Here is a 24376-nt window from a genome sequence, read left to right as displayed (position 1 = left end):
AAAGGGACTTGGGGGTGGTTGTGCAGGCAGATATGAAGTTCTCTGAGCAGTGCAGATGGGCTGCAAGAGTAGCTCATGGAGTATTGTCAATGATATACAGGAATTTTTCCAGCAGGGATAAGGAGGTGATTATTCCATTGTATAAGGCAATGGTCAGGCCACACCTAGAGTACTGTATACAGGTCTGGAGGCCTCATTTCAAGAAAGATGTAGAGCTGCTGGAACGAGTACAGAGAAGGGCAACAAGATTAGTGAATGGAACAAAGGGGTGCTCTTACGAAGAAAGGCTTAAGTTTTGCAAATTACAGTGTCTGGAGACTAGGCACCAGCGAGGTGATCTGATAGAGGTGTATAAAGCCTTGAATGGTTTAAGCATGCTCAATGCTGATGGGATTCTTCCTCTAGCTCAGAAAAATCACCTGAGAGGGCATAAATTCAAATTGAGGAAAGACAGATGTAGGATAGACGTGCGGAAATTTGCCTTTAGCCAGCGGGTGGTTGGTTGGTGGAACAGACTTCCATCCCTTGTGGTGGAGGTTGATAGCCTAAATAAGTTTAAGGCTCAGCTGGACAGGTATTTTGAACGAACAGAGGGGTGAAGTGGAAGTGGGTTTTTTTTTTTTTTTTTTTGGCTGATGCTGCATAAGCTTGCTTTCTTGCATCAAATGCCTCTACTAATGCTAATGCTAATGCTAATCCCACTGTATGATAAGGCCCTATCATGGATACTGCATACAGTTTGGAGGTCTCATTGTAGGAAGGATGATCTTGTTGAACAGGTACAGAGAAGAGCAGAAGGGTTAGTTATGGCCAAGAAAGGCTTCAGTGCTGTAAATTGCATCAAGGAAATCTAATTGAAATGTGTAAAGCTTTGAATGGATTGAGTAAACTGAATGCTGATGGCATATTTACTCTTTCTCAGGTGACACATAATGCACTTTTTTCAACATTTTCAGGTCCAACTTTGATGGCGGACAACTTAAGTGTTAAAAATCCTCAACCAAAGTTTGGTCGTGTTGGAAAGACGAATACCATTTAAAAATTTGTTCAACCCATAGCATCATCACCAGATGCTTGTTTAAGTATTTCGTGTCTCCAAAAAAAAAAAAAAAAAAGCTGTTTTTCCGAGTTTGTGATAAAATTTGATGTGAATTCACTGTTCATTAGCATCTGCCATCTCATTTGGCTACAAAAATCACAAGACATGCACTCTCAACAGAAACACTTCAACACTAATTGCATAAAAGCCCAACATCCTGTTGGCGCAAAACTTGTCACACTAACTCCCAATGAATTAGTTCATTATAATTTAACAGTGTGCTGCTATACTATGTGTGTTAGTGCTCCACTCAACCAGTTCGGAAACTTTTTGCTTGCACCTTATACATGGCAATTATCTTCAACTTATGTAATTACTGTTATTATACATCTAGTCAGGTAAAATGGATTAAAATACTAACACTCCCTTCCCATAAGAAATTACTGATAAAGATTAGTAGAATCACTCAAAAGCCAGATTTTTTTATTTTCAATATAAAGAAAAAGGATTTTATCTTATTTTAATCAGTTTCAAATTAGCTTTGTAATTGTAAAGATGACTTAAATGTATTAAAATTTTTTACTGTATACAGGATGACTGCAATGTTCTTTTTGCTCTGTTGTATAAATGGTTACCATATAATGGTAGTTCTCTGTCATGCATATTACAATGTGTAATAAAATATGTCAAGCCTTTGTTACCCAGCATGTCATGTTACCTTCCTTTCTTTAATTCCAGGTGTGTGTGTGTGTGTGTGTGTGTGTGTGTGTGTGTGTGTGTGTGTGTGTGTGTGTGTGTGTGTGTGTGTGTGTGTGATTCTCTGTAATGAGAATCACTGGTTACAAGTAGACCGACTGGACTATTTAAGGTTTTATTATACAGAATTTGCATATTGTAAAGGCTGAAAATTCCAGCATAACTCATGAGGAAAACCCTACCATTTCTACAAGAGATAACAAGACATTGTGGCCACCCTTGGCATTGGACATATTATTGCAAAATACTGGAAATTCATGGTTAAGAAAGTTCATTCTGTTTTGCCTGCTAATACCGTAGCATTATTATGGCAGTGAAATTCTGCTTGCTGCTGAATTTGTAGAACAAGATGTCTCCCTATACAAATTTATTTCATATCATGTTTTTCTGTTATATATTTGAAATGGATTTTATATTTATCTATATAATTTGTTGCATTATTCTGAAAATATTTTTAAGACTGTATTATTAGATATTTGAGATTTTTTTTTTTTTTTTTTAAATTCCATCCAGACATGGTCGCACATGAATTCATTATAGATGTTAGAGATTTCAAGAGAACTGCTAATATTGAAGCAATGGATATTGCAAAGAGATTACAGGATTATGGTAAAGGAATCTTCTATTTATAACTTAATAGTAATTAAAATATTAGAAAGCATTTATATGAATATATGATGCCATAATACATATTTTTAAAATACCTTGTTATACCTGTAGAATAAATTTGCTCAAAAACTTTTTTTTTTTTTTTTTTTTTAGGTTTCCATGCTCCTACAGTGTCTTGGCCTGTAACAGGATCATTGATGATAGAACCCACAGAATCTGAAGACAAGGTACAACTAGACAATTTTTGTGATGCTATGATTGGTAAGTTTTGACATTTTTAAATACAATAAATATATAATACATTCTCATTTCTTGGTGTTTGAATTATAATTCTTTAAGTCACTGTATTATTAAAAAAATCATAGAGTTAGCTGCGCGATAAGTAACGTGACTCTATATTATATATTTGAGTATAAAAGATTACATGGTAACTGTTATGCGTTGGTTTTTACAACACATCAGTAATTCTATAAGTGGTGAGTCAAACCCTATTTATTTCACCTGAGATCAACTTACTTTAATTACAATTGAAAAAATGGTGAAGCAATCCTCCATTCAATGATGGGATTCATATTCAAACCTCTCCAAACAACTAAATACAAGTGGCAAAACTACTATACTGACACAAAGGAATACATAATAATTGATACTCAAATACTATTCCCCAGAATAATGTATCAACTGGGTGGTACTACACTCAGGGTAGTGGAGAAAGAAAAGGATCTGGGATTAATTGTGCAGTCAGATATGAAGTTTTCTGAGGAGGTCAAAAAGACTTCAAGAGTAGCTCATGGTGTCTTGTCAATGATATACAGGAATTTTGCTAGCAGGGATAAGGGGTGAATTGTCCCCTTGTATAAGGCAATGGTCAGGCCACACCTTGAGTACTGTATATAGGTCTGGAGGCCTTATTTTAGGAAAGATGTAGAGCTGCTGGAACAAGTACAGAGAAGGGCAACAAGATTGGTGAGGGGAACGAAGGGCTGCTCTCATCAAGAAAGGCTTAAGTTCTGCAAATTGCAGCTTCTGGAGACTAGGCACCTGCGAGGTGATCTAGCGTATAAGTCCTTGAATGGATTGAGTAAGCTCAATGCTAATGGGATTCTTCCTCTTGCTCAGATTACTCACCTGAGGAGGCATAAATTGAAATTGAGAAAAGACAATTGTAGAATAGATGTGCGGAAATTTGCCTTTAGCCAGCGGGTGGTTGACAGTTGGAACAAACTTCCATCTGTTGTGGTGGAAGTCAGCAACTTAAATAAGTTCAAGGCAGACATTTGGAGTGAATGGATTGGTGAAATGTGAAGGGTGTTTTTTTTGGTTTTTTTTTTTGGCTGATGCTATATAAGCTTGCTTTCTTGCATCATATGCCCTACTAATGCTATGGAACTGATTTGTATTATAGTAGCTGATTAAATAAAATGTTCAACTTTACTTCAATAAAATTGAAATAAAGTGACATTCTTTTCTTTATATTAAAATATTTTAAATGTATAAATTCTTATTGATCGAAGGAATTGCTGATAAAGAGTAACTCTTTCATTATTTATCTGAAGTCTCTTAGACTACTAATATACAGGGTGTCTCAAAAATACACGGCATAACTTCAGGAATGAGTTCCTCATATGGAGACAATAAAAATATTTTATACCAACATAGTTCCGGAAATGCTTGGTTTCCGAGTTTTGAAGGTCTGTCTATGAAACTTAACTGTTCACATCACCGTATAGTAATTGTTCAAAATGTCCACCTTCTGCCTGAATACGGGCCTCACATCGATGTCTCATGGACTCGCAAAGATGATGCCAAATTCCTGGCATGTTTCGTATTGTCTCACAACCTGCCACAATTCAATTGTGGAGAGTTTCCACATCAGCTATCGGAGTTGAATACACCAATGACTTTAAATGGTCCCACAAGAAGAAATCTAGTGGGTTTAAATTAGTGAGCATGGAGGCCAGGCAGTTGGTCCACCTCTACCCATCCACTGACTAGGAAACCTTCGATTCAGGTAATTGTGGGCTAGGTGGCTGAAATGTGCAGGAGCAGCATGTGCATGAAGTGTGCTTGTTGACGAATGATCAGTGACGTGTCATCCAAGAAATCAGGCATGTTGTTTTCCAGAAAGTTTCTGTACGCCTGCCCTGTGAGTTTGTTTAGAAGTACGTGGTGCCCAAATAACTTATCACCAAAAACACCCACCCAGATGTTGAGGCTGAACCGCTGTTGATGATGTGATGTGATGGAAGAATTGCATGTGGGTTTTCCTCAGCCCATATATGCTGATTGTGAAAGTTTTGGATTCTGTCTCGTGTGAAATATGCTTCATCTGTGAATATCACTAAGGCAGGAAAGTGAGGAGTTGTACTACACTGCTGCAAGAACCACTGGCAGAACATTACTCGCACAGGGTAATCTGCTAGTGACAAGGCCTGTACCCATTGCAGATGGTAAGGATACAGTTAGTGTTCTCGCAACACTCTCCAAATAGTTGAACGTTGAACAGCCAGTTGCATTGCTATTTTGCGTGTGCTGATTCCAGGAGTGGCATGCACAACATCCAAAATCTCCTCCTCTACTTCAGGAGTCAAAACTTGGTCATCCTCTGTCGGTAGCACGAAGTGTAAAGGTCCTATGTTCACAAAGGCAGTGATGGATACCTTCAAATGTTTTCCTGTCTGGACATCTTCATTCTGGGAACCTTTCATGGTACAAATGACGAGTCTCCGGAGCATTGCCGTCCGCCAAACCGTACATAAAGTGCATATCTGCTTGCTCCTTATTTGAGTACATGGTTGGAATGGAAAACCAAAAACCACCAAATTCTGTCAGGTGGTTTTTTTTTTTAATAACTCGGGAACCAAGCATTTCCGGAACTATGTTGATATAAAATATTTTTATTGTCTACATATGAGGAACTCATTCCTGAAGTTATGCCGTGTATTTTTGAGACACCCTTTCAATTATACATATATTTGAATAATGTTTGAAATAGTTGAAAACTGAATCTTTCATAATAAAAAATAATAAAAAGGTAAAGCAAACATCAGAGACAGCAAAAAGCATATTCCTCTACAGGATGTGAAATATAAATATAAATTAGAATGATGATTAAAAAAATAATGCCAGCAGCATGGCAAGACAGAAAAGCGAAAATAGTCAAAATTAAACATAACGATCAAACCAACAGGGAGGAAAGAGAAGGGTTAACAAGAGTAAAAATATTGCAGCAGAAACTCTCCAAGATAATTTAGAAAATCTAAATGCAAAGATAATAAAATAATAATCAATTAAATTTTGAATGCCAATTAAATAGAAATTTAGTGGTACCCCCTCTGACGGGCACCAAGTCCAAATTTATGTGAAATATCACCAACAGAGATGTAAACCAACTACAATAAAATAAAACAAAAATAAACCAAAAATAGACTGACCATTATGCCCGATCTCAACAGAGCACCACAAGGCCAATAATGGTCAGGGTGATATTTCACATAAATTTGGACTTAGTGCCCATCAGAGGTGGTGCTGCTAAATTCAAAATTTCATTGATTATTATTTTATTATCTTTGCATTTATTACCTTGGAGAGTTTCTGCTGCAGTATTTTTACTCTTGTTACCCTTCTCTTCCCTCCCTGTTGGTTTGATTGTTATGCTTGATTTTGACTATTTTCGCTCTTCTGTCTTGCCATGCTGCTGGCATTATTTTTATTTTTTTAATCATCATTCTAATTTATTTATATATATATATATATATATGTTAGTATTTTAATTCATTTTATTAGACTTTGTAACTGTATATAATTATAGTAACTGCAAGAATTACTACATTATACAACATTATTTTGCTTCCCAAATTTATTTTTTACATAATAAAATAAACTGTCTTTTAAAATTATAGTTTTATGTAATCTATCCCCCCTCCTGCACTGAGCAGGTTATTCTAATAAAATGCTGAATAAATTTGATTGGCTCTAAAGGAAATTTTTAATTTTAGGTATCAGGCAGGAGATAGCTGACATAGAAGAAGGAAAACTAAATAATGAAATTAATCCTCTAAAGGTATATTACATCAGCAGTATTTTTCCTTTTCTTATAAAGAATACTTAAAAGAATAGTTTGCTGAGGACAAGAGTGTGAAAAATAGCCACTACTGTATTGTTTATTAAATAATTAAGCAATACCAAAAAAAAAAAAAAAAAATCACTTCAGTTGAAAGCACTTCACCTGTGTAGGGTTTAGAATCTATTTATTACTAATAATCTAACAATTGCACATTTTATTGATGTTTTCTCCTCCACTTCTGCAGTAACTGTAATCATGCAGTTGCACTATCACAGAAACACCAAACTAACAAACTCAGTTTGGTACTTTGGTGTTGATGGTACAATGCAGGATTATAACCACTGAAGAAGTGGAGGAGAAAACATCTGCAAAACATATGATTAGACTCTATTAGTAATAAATAGATTCTAAACCCTACACAGGTGAAGTGCTTTCATTTCAAGTGATTTGATCAAGATAACCTCTGCAACAAGCTGTTTATATAACTATAATACCAAAAAAAAGCAAGACAAACATTTTTAATTAGCATCATAATTTAAGTGTTCATTCACATATTTAAGCATTTCCTTTCTGAAAAGAGTATGTACAATTATACCATAATTGTTTGATATGTTTTTATAACTTGCTTATTCCCACGAGCATAGACAGTATCCTTCATTTTTCCATTCTCATCATGAGATAGTTTACATTTATCATTCATATTAAAATGCCTACTTTCATTTATTTTGAAGAAACTTGCAAAACATTGTGCTTTGGTGTGCTTTTTTTTTAAAAAAAAGGGTGCATTTTAATGTGGGGTTTAATATCCAGTTTTGAATTTTTACTTCACAAAGCAAAATACTTAGCAGAGAAAAGAATTGTAAACTTAGCACAGGACCTTTAGTCCTGTGCTAAGTTTTTAATTTACTAAGTATACAAAATTGGAAGCTTCTGCTTTTTGTTATTAGCAAATATTAAATTATTTATGTTAGTGCTAGAACATTGGAAAGAAATAAGTTTTGATTTTCTTAGCTTTTTACAACTGTACGTGAGTTTTTGAGTAAAACAGCCATAATTGTTTAGCAGCATCACTGAGAGCATTAATTTTAATTCATGTTAAATATGAATAGCAAAAACTCTTGTAAGCAGCTTATGCCATTCTGTTAATAGCTACAAAAATAGTTATAACAAAAGGTGTCAGGAAACCCAGATCTGACCCAAAGAGACCATTGCACAGTTTCATCTGCCTGCCATACATGGTATAGTAAATCAGCTGATTGGAACTTGCCATTTACCACAAGCAGGCTTGTTTCAGGGTAGCTCACATACAGGATTCAAGTTTTTCTTTCTCTTTTTTTTTTTTTTTAAGATGATCTGTAGTCTCCATCCCTTTAATCTTATGGAAAATAATAGCCCACTTGAACTGGAGCTGATTGTAATCTGGAATATGAATTGAACCGCTGTCTAGAAATATCTTTTAAAAAGGATTGAAAGATTATAAGTTAATTTTTTTTTGGTCATTTTTGTTATGATTATTGAAAGGTACTTTTTTTTTTTTTTTTTGGTTAATTTCTCTTAGACTATTATCAGCTTTAAGTTTAACTCCGATCACGATCTTTTTTTCTGGTATTTGATTCCCAAAGATGTAAGGTTTTTAGGCAAGTCAGCAACTTACACCATATTACTCTGTTGTGTATTGTCTGTATATGTGAAATGTTATGGTGTTCACAGGTCAATTTGTATTTTGTATAGGCTGAAAAACCCAATATAACTTGCAGAAAAAACCCTACTCCTTCTGAGATTGGATAACTACAGCCTCAATTAAAGAAGATGACTTAAGAAATTATTTTAGTCAAAAATGGGAATTAAATCCAGACCTTTTCAAATGAGCAACAAGTGGTGAAGCCACTATACTCACAAAGGTATTGTATGCTAGATGATTGCAGAGGAAGCATATTGCAAGATGGCATTTCAGTAATAAATATGATTATGTAGCTATATGAATTCATATTGCATGTACACAGGTGTTCCTCCACCCCAATTGATACCTAAGCTTTTTGCAATTATTCTTGTTGATTGATTTTCAGTAGGAAAATCTGAAGACTGGTTTCGGGTTAAGTAACTTGAACTTACCAAAAAAAATTTTAACAAAAGAAACTGGGAAAATTTCCAAGGCCCACATAAAAACTGAACATGCAACTTTCTGCTGTAAATAGATTGATTTTCAATTGAAATCTAATGTGCTACCAATGAGACTGCACAGAATCCTGTAATTCTATGTCACTGTTATATCCATTAATATACTTTGCTTTCAATATTACATCCTTTTCAACTTCATATATTTTGCTTCTGTTATATCTAGCTTAGAGAAATTTGGTTTTATTTGTCAAACAAAGCATATTGAAGTGCTGAGATTTTGCTATTGCCTTTTTTGGTTTTATTGAGCTTTAAGTCATAGCAAATAAACTACTCTTCTAGAACTACTACTTATAAACTTGTCTGCCTATCACTTGGCATTAAAAAACTGTTTAGAACTTTGGTATTGTGTACTAATGACATAACAAGCTTCTTGTGAATTTTCATTGTTAGTTCAGATTTTAAGTTACTTTAGTTCACTGGTTTCAACCTTCTTTTAATACTGACCTACATAATATTTCTAAATCCACGGAATAAAGTATGCTGTTAACACTGTAAGTGCTGAGTTGGTTGGTTGATTAAGTGCCAATTAGTGCAAAATCAACTAAAGGACATTGACCATTTTATATACTGTATCTATAAATTGTATTGCTCAAAAGGTTTGTCTGTTCTGTCTGCTGAAAACAGCTTTCTTTGTGGAGGAACTGTACTACTTTTGAGGTAAAATAAAAAAAAAACCTCTGGTTATTGATGGAATGTAAATATGCAGTATTACTTAGAAACTTAGTCCAAGTGACTAACACTAATATTGTGTGTGTGTGTGCATGTGCAATATCCAGATTACACCTTTAATATAATCCAGGCTTGGTGCCTCCGTAGCCAGATGGGCAGGAGCAGCAGTGCATAGCACACGCTTCTTGATTATACCGGGGTTCGAGCCCATGACTACCAAATACGGAGGATACGGAAAGGTCAGGGAATGATCACCGCACATCCCCGGAGTAATATGGCCTTAGTTGCTAATGCTCCTAAAAAAAAAAATAAAAAATCCAGGCTTCACTGAGAAAGAAATAATAAGATTCATAAGCATGTGATATATACTCCAATTAGAATCATAATTTTCAGCATATTGCTTATTATGTCATTTTGAGAAATAATACTCACACTGTGTTGAGAAATGGAGTATGAATGTTATTTCTTGAACTATTTAATTCCTGTGTTGAAATAGTGCCTTACCTCTTTGCTTGATTATTACATTATCATAAGCCCAGTGATTAAAAATATTAAGTACTAAAAATTAACTCAATTATTTATTATTTCGATTTATTTTATAATGAATCAGGCTAACCAGATAACAGAAAATGTACTTGGCATTTTATATATCACCACTCAGTTTCATTTTAATCCCATCCAGTACATGCAATACTGTGGAATACTTAAAGAATACTCAGCATAATTCCCATAAATGTGACAATCATGCTGAGTAAAGCAGGTAGCATCAATGTGCCTGTTACCACATTATGACGCAGTGTTTTGTAATAATGAATGGTACCTATTTCAAGTTACATAACTAGCTTTGTGTCACATTGAATGTTTCTGAAAATTTAAAATGTAATTTAATTTTTATTTCAGATGGCACCACACACTCAGAGAGTTATTTGTGATTCGAATTGGAAAAGACCATATTCTCGTGAATTAGCAGCTTTTCCAGCTGTAAGTAATTATTTACTTCATAAGAAATAAATAAAGACTATTAATCCTGCTTTTATCATTATCAATGTTTACTTTATCCAGTCTTCCTTTTCATTTTCCTATAAATATTAATATTTTAACTTAATGAAGCTAAATTAGGGGAACAAGCAGATAAGAAAATGCCAATTATTTGATTCTCTCCTTGCTTAGGTAACTATCCATTTGACCTTTTTATTTATTCAAACTGTCAGCCTCAACCAACTGTGAAGGCAACCTGTTCCAGCAATCAACGACTCACTGGCTAAAAGAAAACTTCCTACAATCTTGTCTAAACTTCTAAACCTTGTCCCCTATAATTTGAATTTATGCCCTTGAGTTCTGGAATTCTCTATAACTGTGAAAATTCCACATTCATCCATTTTACTAACCCCTCTCAGAGCCTTATAAACCTCAATCAGGTCACCTCTGAGGTACCTGGTTGCCATGCTCTGCACCCCTTGATAAATTATCGATAGGACACCATGGGCTTTCTAGGCTGCCTGTTTACAGTGCTCAGAAAACTTCATATCTGTCTGCCCATATTATAACTCCCAGATCCCTTTCTTCTTCTACTGTTTTTAATTCAACCTCACCAAGTGTATAATGTATTTTGGGGTTGCTATTCCCCAAGTGTAAGACCTTGCATTTTGATGCATTAAAACATAGCTGCCACTTTTCTGACCATTCTTGCAGCCTCTTCAGATCATCCTGAAGGGGTGCTGCTTGGTACTGATCATTAACTATTTTACCAATCTTTACGTCATCTGCAAATTTTGACATCAATCCTTATATCCCATCATGGATGTCGTTTATGAAAATCAGAAACAACAGTGGTTCAAGAACCAATCCTTGGGGAATCCACTTGTGAATTTTGAAATTTGCATGTAAAGACTCACATCATACTTTTCACAATCCTCTGGTCTGTAGATTACTTGCACTCTCATTATACCTTGGCTTCCAATTACCTCACACCACACAGATTCAATGCTGGCAGATGTAACTTCAGGCTCAGCAAATGCTCTTTTTGAACTCAGGCTGCTTTTGATAAGAAGCATGACACTGCCGCCCCTCCTATCATCTCTCTCTTTCCTAAATACATTATACATACCATAGTGGAACTCATCATCTCCAATTTCTGGGTGGCACCATATTTCTGTTAGCCCTATTATATCAGCATTAGTTGTCCTAACTAGGGGTTCAAATTCATCCATTTTATTGACAACACTCCTGACATTACTTTAGACACAGTTAAGACAGTGTTATTCAAGCTTGTTTCCCTATCTCCCACACCCCGCTCATTTGATGTAAAAGATAAGTTGTTCAAGTAAGCTATTGTGCAGTATACAAAATCAGTTTATTAGTTATATTTCAAAGTTAAAATATAACTAATGTTTATTATATTTATTGTTTTCAAGTTAATTCAATTATCTTAATCACATTAATATGTAATAAGATTACATATTAATGTAATTAAGATGTTTAAAAATACAGCAATACCAGGGCAACTCATTGCAAAGGTAAGTTTGTCCATCCATGTAAGCTGAGACCATTGCATTATCAATGCAATTTAAAATAGGTGAAAAGACAAAATAGTCCTGCAAACCCAGCTTATTTCTCTGAGGCCATATAGATTTAGTTATATTATAACTTTTAATTTCTCTCTTCTAGTGCTATTTCTTATTCAGTGAACGTAACTTACTCATGCAAATTACAGTTATGTGGCCATCATATGACTTTTTTTTTTAACTGGTGACCAGTTTTATCACTTTAGAAAGCTGAGAATAAAAAGAGAGTAAAAAAAATGTGCTGTATTGGGTGCAGCTGGAAAAATCTGTGCTTCATTAAATCTCTGGTTAATCCCTTCCATAAACATTTAACTTACTGATGTGCACCAACAATATGTCTAATACCACGCTACCAAGGTTCATGCCACCGTTATAACTAGTTCATATAGCTCATCAGCTGCATGACTCATATAGATAAAACCACAGGTAGCTTCCTACCCTTTACTAACGCTGTGGAAGAGGATTATGAGTGACCTTGATCTGCCTGTTTATTTTTTTATTGCAGATGGTGTTCTACTGATATATTGAACATTTGCAAATAGGATGAAGACCATTGTTCCTTTATATTAGGCAATGGGAAGACCATATTGGAATATTGTATTCAGGCCTGGAGGCCACACCTAAAGCTTCTAGAGTTCAAAGAAGTGCAACCACACTGGTGACGAGTACTAACTGTTCCTACTAAGAGTGGGCAAACTCATGAAAAATGACTGGGAGGTATATTCTCATTGGCAGAAGCAATGAGTATCAAAGGAGTAAAATGTAAAATGTTTGGGAGCAACAGAAAGCTGGATCTTATGAAGTTTACTATCAGACAGCTTATTGTACATCATTGTAATAAATTTTTTCTCAAGGTGGCTATGTCAGAAGTTGGATAAAGTTCAAAGCAGAATTTGGTAATAATTTTTTAACAGTGTGAAAAGTATGAATGACATTGTGTTCATCACTTGTCCATACCAATACAAATTATTTTGAATTGATTGCTCTAATAATCAAGTTTGTTAAAAAATCACAAATGTTAAAACAGTTATAGTATAATTGAATAAATCTTATACAAAGGAATTTTTAGATTAATCATGTTTTTTATTTCAGAATTTTGTGAAACCAGAGACCAAAGTGTGGCCAACCGTAGGTCGTATTGATGATATTTATGGTGATACTCACTTGGTGTGTACTTGTCTTCCAATGGAGGCCTACAGCGATGGTTCTTAGTTTTTAGCATTGAATGTCGTATTATTTAGAACTAGTCGAACTTCCTGAAGGTCAGTGACCCCTTGTGATATTGACTACTGTGTGCCAGAGCAGCCGAAACAGCCTTATTTAGAATACGATCAACTATCTGAGAATGAGAAACAACAGGAGATTAAAGTGTATTTTTTACATTGTTCTTCCTGTAATAAACTGAGGACCTGGAAACTCCTATAAATAGTCAGCAATACTTAATTCAATGTTTTCCCTCTAAACTTGCTTCAAGCTTTGTAAAACATGCATACAGGATATGCTAAAGAATATAAGAATTTTTTTTAACTTCTAATTGTTAATATTGTGACTAATTTTACTGTTAGTTTCCTTTTTATATAAGGATGCTTTTTTCTTTCAAAGAAATTTATATATTTTTTATTGTGAAAGCTTTTGAGCTTAGACTTTAAAATTTAATGTTCCAAAACTTACAGCCTACATCATGAATTCATTATAAGTATAACTCTTTTATTAATCAGCTTGTAAAATATTAGAAATAAAAATGTAAAATCTGTTAACAATTTACATCTATAAACAGTTTGTATATTACTGCAACAACATCAGAGCCTGCCAAATGAGAATAAATGTTAACTTTTAGATCCTTCTTTTCAGTCAGTGTACAAATACAATTAGGACATTGAAATTTAAGCCACTTTCCTACCTCACAAACAAAAAAGCTTCAAATGTTACACAAGAATGAATTGTTTCATTAAACGTAATCTTATTACTTGTTTATGTCTTCTTTCTTAGCACCTTTTGTAGATATAGGAAATAATCTCATATTAAGAAAAACGTTAAGTGCCTATTGAAGTTTTATATTTATTTATAACTACAATAGGTGGTATGTAGTGATAGTATTGCTCACAAAAAATTTTTTCATAATTTTAAATCTAAGGAATGATATGCTTCAATATTGCATCTAATCACACATCAAAAATGGTAATTAGTTTACACTATGTAAAGATCATTTCATGGGGAATGGGAAAGGATTATGCCTGCCACTTTTTCATCATGAAATCTATTTTTCTAAATAAAATAGAAGTTATAAAATCGAGTAAGTTAAAGGTAAGCTTATTGTTAAAATTTTCCCGCCATTGTGATACGATAGTTGTATGCCGTACTAGATAGCGTTAGTTGAACTTCGTTAGCAGTTAAATTGTACATTTAAATAAATACATATAACGACTTAGATTACAAACGTAATATAATTAATTATATTTAACATAATTAATAACATAACATAATTAATTAATAAATTAATAGAATCATGACTCAGACCAGAGCAGCAAAGCAAAAGGCTCAAGCTAATGGAAGCGCTGTGGCTCAGAGCAGAACTGAGGGGGGCAGTTGTCCTCTGACTCACAGCCTTATAAAATGCACTGTTTGCTTGATGTTTGCTGAGCAATCGGGTACGGGACATGATACTGCCAAGGGGGATGTCTTTGTGTGTGTGCACGATGCAAGGAGTGTATCGATATCAGGCAACAACTCGGCGTTCTTGTGGACCTATATGAGAGCTTGAAGGACAGGGTGGATGCCCTCGAAGAAACTAAATTGAGGGGCCCATCAAGCTCTCAGCTGCCCACATCAACGCCAGAGCTTGCACTTCGGTATCGCGTGACACAGAGACAACCCCCAAGGCAAAATGCGCTGGTCCCGAAGGAACTAGTAGTTGTTGGTGACTCTACTGTCAGGGAAACGGGGAATATGCTTTGTAAAAAAGATAGGTGGAACAGGACCAGGGTATGTCTGCCAGGGGCAAAGGTTGATGACGTTGTAGAGCGAATATCATCTTTTAAGGGCACAAAAGGTGATATAGTTGTACACGTTGGCACTAATAATATTAAGAGTAGGAGACCGGCAGAATTACTTAACAAGTACAGGTCACTGTTGAACAAAAGCCGAGAATTAGGGTTGAATTTGAAAGTGTCTGCAATTCTGCCCAGACACGATAGGAGGGAGTATATGATGAGAGCCTTGTCAATCAATTCGGCCCTGGAAAGATTGTGCAAGGCTAAAGGGGTAGAATTTTTTTCAGCCTGGACTGTACTTGTTAACAGGAGAGATTGCTTCTACAGGGATGGGATACACTTAAATAGAAAGGGTGCAAGAATATTTGCTGATGCTATCGAGGCAGTGTTAGGTGGGTCGGAAAACTGCTAGCTTGGGGGGAGACAAAGACCAATAGATTGACAGTAGCCACTGGCAGAGGTGAAAGAGATTCTTGCACTGCTTCTATTAGAATGAGCAGAAGCCTGAAAAACAAGATGCATGGTATTTCAGAGACTGCTGGGAGCCATTGCGGTACAAGTAAACACATGGGTTGTGTTAGGGTAGCTAAGAATAGAAACAGGTGCAGGTATACTTGCGTGTACACCAATGCTAGGAGTTTAGTAAATAAATTTGATGAATTTGAGGTATTGCTCAAAACATCAAAGGCAGATATTGTTGGGATATCAGAGACGTGGTGTCACACAGATATAAGGGGTGCAGAACTGCAATTTGGGGAGTACAATGTCTACAGAAAGGATAGACAGGATAGGAAGGGGGGAGGGGTTATGCTATTAGTTAAGAAACACATAAAAACCAAGGAAGTGAAGCCAGTCGACATCGCTGGACAGTGCAGTGTTGAGTCAGTTTGGTGTGACATAAGCATTGGGAGATCAAAATTGAGAGTAGGAATGTGCTATAGGCCTAATGACGACTCTGATGAGTATAATAAGATATTGTACAGGGAAATAGAGTGGGCCAGTAAATCAGAGAGTCTTATAATGGGAGATTTTAATTTCCCAGATATTGACTGGAATTTGGGGGCTGGTTACTCACACACTAGCAGGGCTTTTGTGGATTTATTGGATGATTGTTTTCTACATCAGCATGTTCGGGAGGCAACTAGAGGGAGTAATACTCTTGATTTGATTATCAGCAGTGATTCTTCATGCATTAAGAATCTGCAGATAAATGAACCACTAGGTGGCAGTGATCACAGTGTGCTGAAGTGGGATTTACTGAAAGAGGTAACTACCATTAGGGGTAAAGGGAAGGGTTATTGCTTCCGTAAAGGCGGCTACGATGGACTGAGACAGTATTTAAATTCTATCCAGTGGGACCAACTGATGATGTTACCAACAGCAAATTCAAAATGGGAAGCATTCAAAGAACTTATCTTGGAAGCTACTAGGCTTTACATACCAACTAAGAAATATTGTTCAAGGTTTAGGCCAAAATGGATGTCAGATGAACTAATGAGGCATATGGCAGAGAAGAAAAATGCATGGGATACTTACAAATTAACACATGACACAGAAGCCTATGATAGATACAAGTTGATATGCAACCAAGTTACAAAGGAGGTTAAGCAGGCGAAGGCAGATTACGAGAAATCCTTGGCAAGGGATGCAAAGAAAAACAGGAAAGAGTTCTTTACTTATGTAAACTCTAGAAGGAAGGGGATGAATCAGATTGGTCCACTTGATATTGATGGGTCAACTGTTGATGATCCTGCTCAGGTAGCTAACAAACTAAATGAATATTTTGCATCGACATTCACACATGAGGAGTTATTCAGCAAGGGGAATGCCAGAGGTGTATTCAACTCTAGCAGTAAGCTACAGAATCTTGAAATAACTGGGAGTAAAGTGGAGGAGAAACTGTTGAAGATAAACACAAGAAAGGCACCCAGGGTGGATGGGATCTATCCAGTTATATTAAAGGAGGCAGCAAAGGAAGTAAGCAAACCCTTAGCCATAGTTATGAGAGCTTCCTTGGACTCAGGGGAGGTACCCATGGACTGGAAATGTGCAAATGTGACCCCAATTCACAAAGGAGGATCAAAGGCTGAAACAAGTAATTATAGACCTGTGAGCTTAACTTCTGTTCCAGGAAAATTAATGGAGGCACTGGTTAAAGAAGCACTGCAGGATCATTTAGACAAGACTTCAGTTATAGCTCAGACACAGCATGGTTTTGTTAAGGGGAAGTCTTGCCTGACCAACTTGATTGGATACTATGATGCAGTCACAAAAGAGCTGGATGCAGGGAATAACTTTGATATTATATACTTGGATCTTAGAAAGGCTTTTGATACTGTTGCACATGGAAGACTGCTACACAAATTGGAGCAGTGTGACATTGGAGGCAAATTGCTGCTATGGATAAAGGGGTGGTTGAGGGGGAGAAGACAGAGAGTGGTAATCAATGGACACTGCTCATCGTGGACTGATGTTATTAGTGGAGTCCCTCAGGGCTCAGTGTTGGGTCCATTGTTGTTTTCTGTATTTATAAATGATATTGATGATGGTATATCAAGCTTAATGTCCAAGTTTGCAGATGATACAAAGGTTGGCAGGGTTGTCAAGGACACTACTGACACTATGCTGCTGCAACAGGATCTGGAAAGGTTGAGCAGATGGGCTGAGAGGTGGCAAATGAAGTTTAACATTGACAAATGTAAAGTACTACACATGGGAAACAGCAACCCCAGAGCAACGTATCAACTCTGTGATACTACACTGACAGTGGTAGAGAATGAAAGGGACTTGGGGGTGATTGTGCAGGCAGATATGAAGTTCTCTGAGCAGTGCAGACGGGCTGCAAGAGTAGCTCATGGAGTATTGTCAATGATATACAGGAATTTTTCCAGCAGGGATAAGGAGGTGATTATTCCATTGTATAAGGCAATGGTCAGGCCACACCTAGAGTACTGTATACAGGTCTGGAGGCCTCATTTCAAGAAGGATGTAGAGCTGCTGGAACGAGTACAGAGAAGGGCAACAAGATTAGTGAATGGAACAAAGGGGTGCTCTTACGAAGAAAGGCTTAAGTTTTGCAAATTACAGTGTCTGGAGACTAGGCACCAGCGAGGTGATCTGATAGAGGTGTATAAAGCCTTGAATGGTTTAAGCATGCTCAATGCTGATGGGATTCTTCCTCTAGCTCAGAAAAATCACCTGAGAGGGCATAAATTCAAATTGAGGAAAGACAGATGTAGGATAGATGTGCGGAAATTTGCCTTTAGCCAGCGGGTGGTTGGTTGGTGGAACAGACTGCCATCCCTTGTGGTGGAGGTTGATAGCCTAAATAAGTTTAAGGCTCAGCTGGACCGGTATTTTGAACGAACAGAGGGGTGAAGTGGAAGTGGGGTTTTTTTTTTTTTTTTTTTTTTGGCTGATGCTGCATAAGCTTGCTTTCTTGCATCAAATGCCTCTACTAATGCTAATGCTAATGGCCACTAAATGCAAATTTAATCAGTTAAACCGTAGTTTTTAAGATGTAACTGCAAATAGTGCTGTTATTAACTTATGTTGGTCTCTATTGCTAAAGAACAGTGATATATAATACTAAAAGTTAGAAAATATTCTCTTCATTGAGAACATTAGTATACATTTCAGCTGAAATGGAATGATATTTTTTTTTGCTTTCTATACTTTGTTAATAAGCATATCAGATAATATCTGGTTAGTCAGACCTCAGCAGTCTTCTCAATATTTGCCATTTTGGTTCAAGATAGAATATGCATTCCCATTAATTATATCCCAAGGAAGTTTTCTTTATCTATTCTTTTACCATCATAATCACCAAACTCCCCATACTGGATGAAAAAGTCCTGTATCTGAATCCAGCCAATAGTGCAAGGAATTTTTCTGGGCCCTTTTCAGAATATTACTGGATTAGTTGGTCTTAGTTTGTAGGCTGTTCCTGGAAACACAGATTTTTCATTCAGCATATCAAATCAACCAAAGAATACATATAATTTACAGGCACAATATACTAATGCCTCGTAGCCACAGTTGTTTTGGCATATATGCACATGTGAATAATGTGCACACATAATATACACATGTCAATAATGTACACACTTAATATACACATGTGAAAAATGTATATTTTCAATGGTTATAATGGTATGTTATCTGATTATTTGCAATTCATCATCGCAGCCATTAATAGTAATGCAAATTAGTCCAGCTGTCATTCTTCTTTTAATTTTGGCAGATGGGAAAAATAAACTAACCTTTCCCCAGATTTGGTGAAAATCAGACATATGGTTTACTTTGCATGTGTGTAATAATTTTAAGAAAAGAAACTACTAAACAGTAACTATAAAGTATTAGACCAGATTAATGCCATTGGGAATTAGCTGAATATTATATCCATCTTGAATGTGCATGTTTATTTAAGCTTGAAGGTAGGAAAATTTTTAGCTAAGCTAAAAACCTAAAGTGGCTAAAAGATAGCTGCCCGCCCTAAAAAGAAAATTTATTGAAAGTAATAAAGAATTTATATATAAATATCGACAAAATAAATATTGCCAGTTATAGGCAAAATATGTGTACTTTTTTCTATATTTGTATATAAATTCTCTATTAATTTTAATAATTTGTCCCTAAAGCAGATGCACTTGCTTTTGATTCATGGTACATATACCTAGCTGTCTGGCTTTTTGGCTGACAATTTTGTTCCTGCCTTCCAACTTGTGTGTGTGCATGTGTGTCCATCCTCCATGACAGTATAGTGGTTTCATTACCTGTTTGGAGAGATCTGGGTTTCAATGGAATCATTGATTGAGAAATTTCTAAAGGTCTCTACAGTCCCAACTGAAGCTGATCTCTCAAGCAAACAGAGCAGGATTCCCCCACCCATGAGTAGTCTGGATTTTTCAGCCCACAACATGCAAATCAGCCCTTGAAATCAGCAAATCAGCACGATGGTACAATATGGCCTAAGTTGCTGATGCACCTAAAAACCAACAACAATCATAAGTAAATGCACAAAAAAGTTTTTTTTTATATTAGTACCATAAGAGTATAATTTCTTAATTAATGATAGGTCCAAGACAGAATAATATGGCTTTTATTCTGCCAACAGATCTTCCTAGATGACAGTGTAGAGAATGTGAGGAGACTTGAATCTTTTTGGAAAAAGGCGCCCTTTCTTAACAAAATTCTTATGGTGATGCAGGTAATCTATATACTGCCACAAATGTGCAGTTCAGAAAAGAATTTCTCCCTGAAATGTCTATGTAATAACTCCTGGCCCAGTAACTGTTTCAACTGAAACTCTAGGACCTTTTTGAACAGGGATGGAGCCAATCTGGATTGGAAAGGACAGAGATATTTTTGGGCTTTCTTTTCATTATACCCAATGACAGTATGGAACCACTTGTATATCACTGCTAAACCCTTTGTAATAACTTGTTTACTATAGTAACATGGATACGTGTGACTGATCAAAATATTGTCTGCAAATAATGCATTGGTATTAGCCTTTAGTACACTAAAGGTTACATATGAGTGTAATAAGGTTTGTTGTTGTTATTTGGTTTTTAGGAGCATTAGCAACTAAGGCCATATTGCTCCGGGGATATGCGGTGGTCATTCCCTGACCTTTCTGCATCCTCTATATTTGGTGGTCACGGGCTCGAACCCCGGTCTAATCAAGAAGCGTGTGCTACGCACTACTGCTCCTACCTACCTGGCTAAGGAGGTGCCCCTGAGAGTGTAACAAATCCTGCCCTATTTTGGTATTGGGTTGGGGGGTTTTGTTTAATACAATTTACAGGCTTTACCCATGTTTTTATTGCTGAATGCATAAACATATTTGTTTACTTAATTCATCTTTACTTAAAAGGAATTCAGAAATGTTTGTAGGTGCTGATTAAAGTGTATACTTTAATGCAGATGTAATGTCAAGTGTTTTTTTTTTTTTTTATTTTTTTTAATTCCATCTATGAAATGTAGTTCGGCTCTTCTTGTGCCTTAACCCTTGAATATTTTTTTCCAAAACATTTCCTTAGTATTAGTTTACCACAGCAATTTATTTAATCAATTCAAGGCCAACATCTTGCCCCTCCCCAGGTTATATCCACAATCACACAAATGTATTGTAATCCCACTATTAAATTACAAATCTAGTTCTGGGCATGGAAAGGTCATGAAGTAGAGCTGCCTACCCAGAGATGGATTTATCACCAGTTGCAAAAAAAAAAACATACCCCCACAGAACCAGATTCAAGAAAAGCTCCAAACTAAATAAAAAAAATTCATTTACATATGTAAATATTTTTTGAGTCAGCCATTATTATTTATGCAGCACAGTAGCATATAAGGCCACTTGTGCTGTAAGTTTCCACATGTTGATCTCCTTTTTGATCCAGGGTTGAGTCAATCTGGATTGAAAAGAACAGATATTTTTGGGATTCTTTTTATTATGACTGAATTAATCAATATCTAGTAAAGATTGTGTAACAAAAAATCTGATTTTTCTTCTGTCAAGTTGGGAGAAAAAGTTCTAAAAGTAGGGTGGTTCCCCTACCAAGTGGATTAAAAATCTGATGCCAGATATTTGAGTGAGGAAACAGTGAATGTACTAAACATGGATAATATTTAAATAATGAAGTAATGCAAATTGGCATTACTTCATTATTTAAAGTAAGGCATGTTTGCAAATAAAATCTTACTTTTAATAACAAAGTATAAGTGATATTACTGATGCATGTGACAAATTGGAATATCATTCTGGTGCATTCCGGTCCATCCAAATTCTGCCATATATGGTTAATGTTTGTTGCTTCCTATATTTGAGCTATCCCATTCAATATACTGTAATCTTCAAAATGTTGAGAAATAACTCCAAAAACCTGAATATGCCAAAAATTAGTAAATAATGGTTGAAAAGTAAAATCTGCAATTCATAGCTAAAAGCAAACAATTGCTTTTGGACTGAGCTGTAAAAATCGGGAATCTGTTTCATCAGAGGTTTATTTTATAGATAAACTAATCTCAACACATGCAAAAAAAAAAAAAAACTGATGTTAATAGACCAGAGTTCAATAAATGTGCCAATAGAATTCATTCAGCAGTTCATTCGGAATTCATTCAACAGCAGTTCATTCATGTGTTTCTACATCTTTTGTATATTGACCAGTTCAGAATGGCCACCTATATGCATTACAGCACATTGGGTGCAGTGCTGTTATGCTCATGTTACAGCACAGCACTTGGGGTACTGTTGAATGCAAACACTCAGTAGTAATAGTAGTGATTGATGCCAGAAAGCAAGATTATGCATAAAAAAAAAAAAAAAGCCAACACTCCCCCACACCACCTGTCCAACCCTCTAACAGTTTGTTTAGTTCTTCCTTGAATTTATTCAAACTACTCATCTCTACACCAGATGGGAGTTTTTAATGATGCGGCAAATATGTTAATGGCTTTCATGTCAGGCCCTCTGTGACCACTTCATTTAGGAAATATGAAAAAATCATGAGTTGTGATCAATTTGAAGAGCACTAGGGCATCCTTTTGCATCCCTGAATTTTGTCTCTATACCTCAGGCAGCTACAGTTCCTCTTTTAAAGATGTGTAGCTCTGTAGGTGTAGTTGCATGGCTCATTGTTTGCCCTCTGTATCAGTCAATCCCTATCCTGATGCTTGTGGGTTGGTTTTCGATTCTGTCACCCCCCCCCCCCCAAGTGTAAATACAGCCGGAATGATTAAATACACTGCTCGACAAAACATCAAAATGTTTTTCATAAATATTCTATTGTGAACAGTGTCACTGAAGGCAAATAATTTGATATAATAGGCATCCTGCCATGCAAATTCTGAGTAACTAATAGAAATCGATCTATCACTTTACAGAGCTGCACATTATGAAAATTATTCATGCCTATAAAAACATGGGTTGTGACCACCACTTCATTCCTATTTTTTGGCTTACTCAGTGGGATAGCCCCACTCCAGTACTCAGGGTGGCAAGTCAGCATCGTTCAGATGATTCTTTGAAATGGAGGGCTATTGGACGACTTGAAGCTGGCAGTCGCAGGTGGAGGAGGCACTTTGGCTAATGTGTAACACTGTCGTCTCAGCACTAACGAAGCAGTTTCAGGAGACAGGAACAATTACAAGAAGAGCTGGCCAAGGTTTCCCGAGTGCTATGTCAACCAGAACAGCCCACTATCTGGCTCTAACATCAAGACGGAACCCTACAATGTCCTATCATGAACTGCCTCTTGTGGTTGCTGTGGCCACAGGTGAAAACATTTCCAAACCGGACTGTGTTAAGAAGGCTCAATTCAAGTGGAATATGGTGTAACTCATGCAGCTTGTGATGAAGTGGAACAAAATGCAAGGAAGCCAGTGATTAGTTCTGACAAATGGGATACAGTTCTGTTCTCTAATGAGTCCCGTTTTAGCCTACAAATAGATTCTAGACATTATTTCATCTTGAGACAAGGAATGCGGTACCATTCCTACAACATCAGAGAAAGGGACGCTTACAGTGTTCTCACGTACAACGGAATAATAATCAACTGCCACAACCCTCTTAATGTTTTTAATAGGGGTACCATAACTGCACGGAAGTAACGAACGTCCTAAAACCCTATGTGCAACTTTTTACTGGTGCAGTTGGTCCAGATTTTTTTTCCGCACAGCAATGCCACTGCACATAGAGCTCAAATGGTGGAGGAATACATTGCTTGACAAAATCAACAATACCTATAAAACATGGTGTAACTCATGCAGCTTGTGATGAAGTGGAACAAAATTTGGCATTAGCATTAGTAGAGGCATTTGATGCAAGAAAGCAAGCTTATGCAGCATCAGCCAAAAAAAAAAAAAAAAAAAAAACCACTTCCACTTCACCCCTCTGTTCGTTCAAAATACCTGTCCAGCTGAGCCCCACAAGGGATGGAAGTCTGTTCCACCAACCAACCACCCGCTGGCTAAAGGCAAATTTCCGCACGTCTATCCTACATCTGTCTTTCCTCAATTTGAATTTATGCCCTCTCAGGTGATTTTTCTGAGCTAGAGGAAGAATCCCATCAGCATTGAGCATGCTTAAACCATTCAAGGCTTTATACACCTCTATCAGATCACCTCGCTGGTGCCTAGTCTCCAGACACTGTAATTTGCAAAACTTAAGCCTTTCTTTGTAAGAGCACCCCTTTGTTCCATTCACTAATCTTGTTGCCCTTCTCTGTACTCGTTCCAGCAGCTCTACATCCTCCTTGAAATGAGGCCTCCAGACCTGTATACAGTACTCTAGGTGTGGCCTAACCATCGCCTTATACAATGGAATAATCACCTCCTTATCCCTGCTGGAAAAATTCCTGTATATCATTGACAATACTCCATGAGCTACTCTTGCAGCCCGTCTGCACTGCTCAGAGAACTTCATATCTGCCTGCACAACCACCCCCAAGTCCTTTTCATTCTCTACCACTGTCAGTGTTGTACCACAGAGTTGATACGT

General features: G+C 36.3%; 1 protein-coding gene across 1 annotated transcript in view; it reads left to right on the top strand.

Moving 5' to 3' along the window:
* Window positions 1-13237, top strand: part of LOC150086180 (glycine dehydrogenase (decarboxylating), mitochondrial) — a 115730-nt gene extending 102493 nt beyond the window's left edge. The window contains exons 21-25 of the mRNA XM_090374820.1: window positions 2309-2404; window positions 2558-2665; window positions 6403-6467; window positions 10218-10298; window positions 12974-13237. Of these exons, the coding sequence (XP_090230946.1) occupies window positions 2309-2404; window positions 2558-2665; window positions 6403-6467; window positions 10218-10298; window positions 12974-13093 (470 nt within the window). The 3' untranslated portion in view covers window positions 13094-13237. The remainder of the gene's footprint in view (window positions 1-2308; window positions 2405-2557; window positions 2666-6402; window positions 6468-10217; window positions 10299-12973) is intronic.
* Window positions 13238-24376: the final 11139 nt, after the last annotated feature.

Source organism: Mastigoproctus giganteus, chromosome 5 (assembly GCF_048544385.1).
Source record: "Mastigoproctus giganteus isolate SK-2022 chromosome 5, ASM4854438v1, whole genome shotgun sequence".
NCBI lineage: Eukaryota > Metazoa > Arthropoda > Arachnida > Uropygi > Thelyphonidae > Mastigoproctus > Mastigoproctus giganteus.
This window is presented reverse-complemented; position numbering and strand designations above follow the sequence as displayed.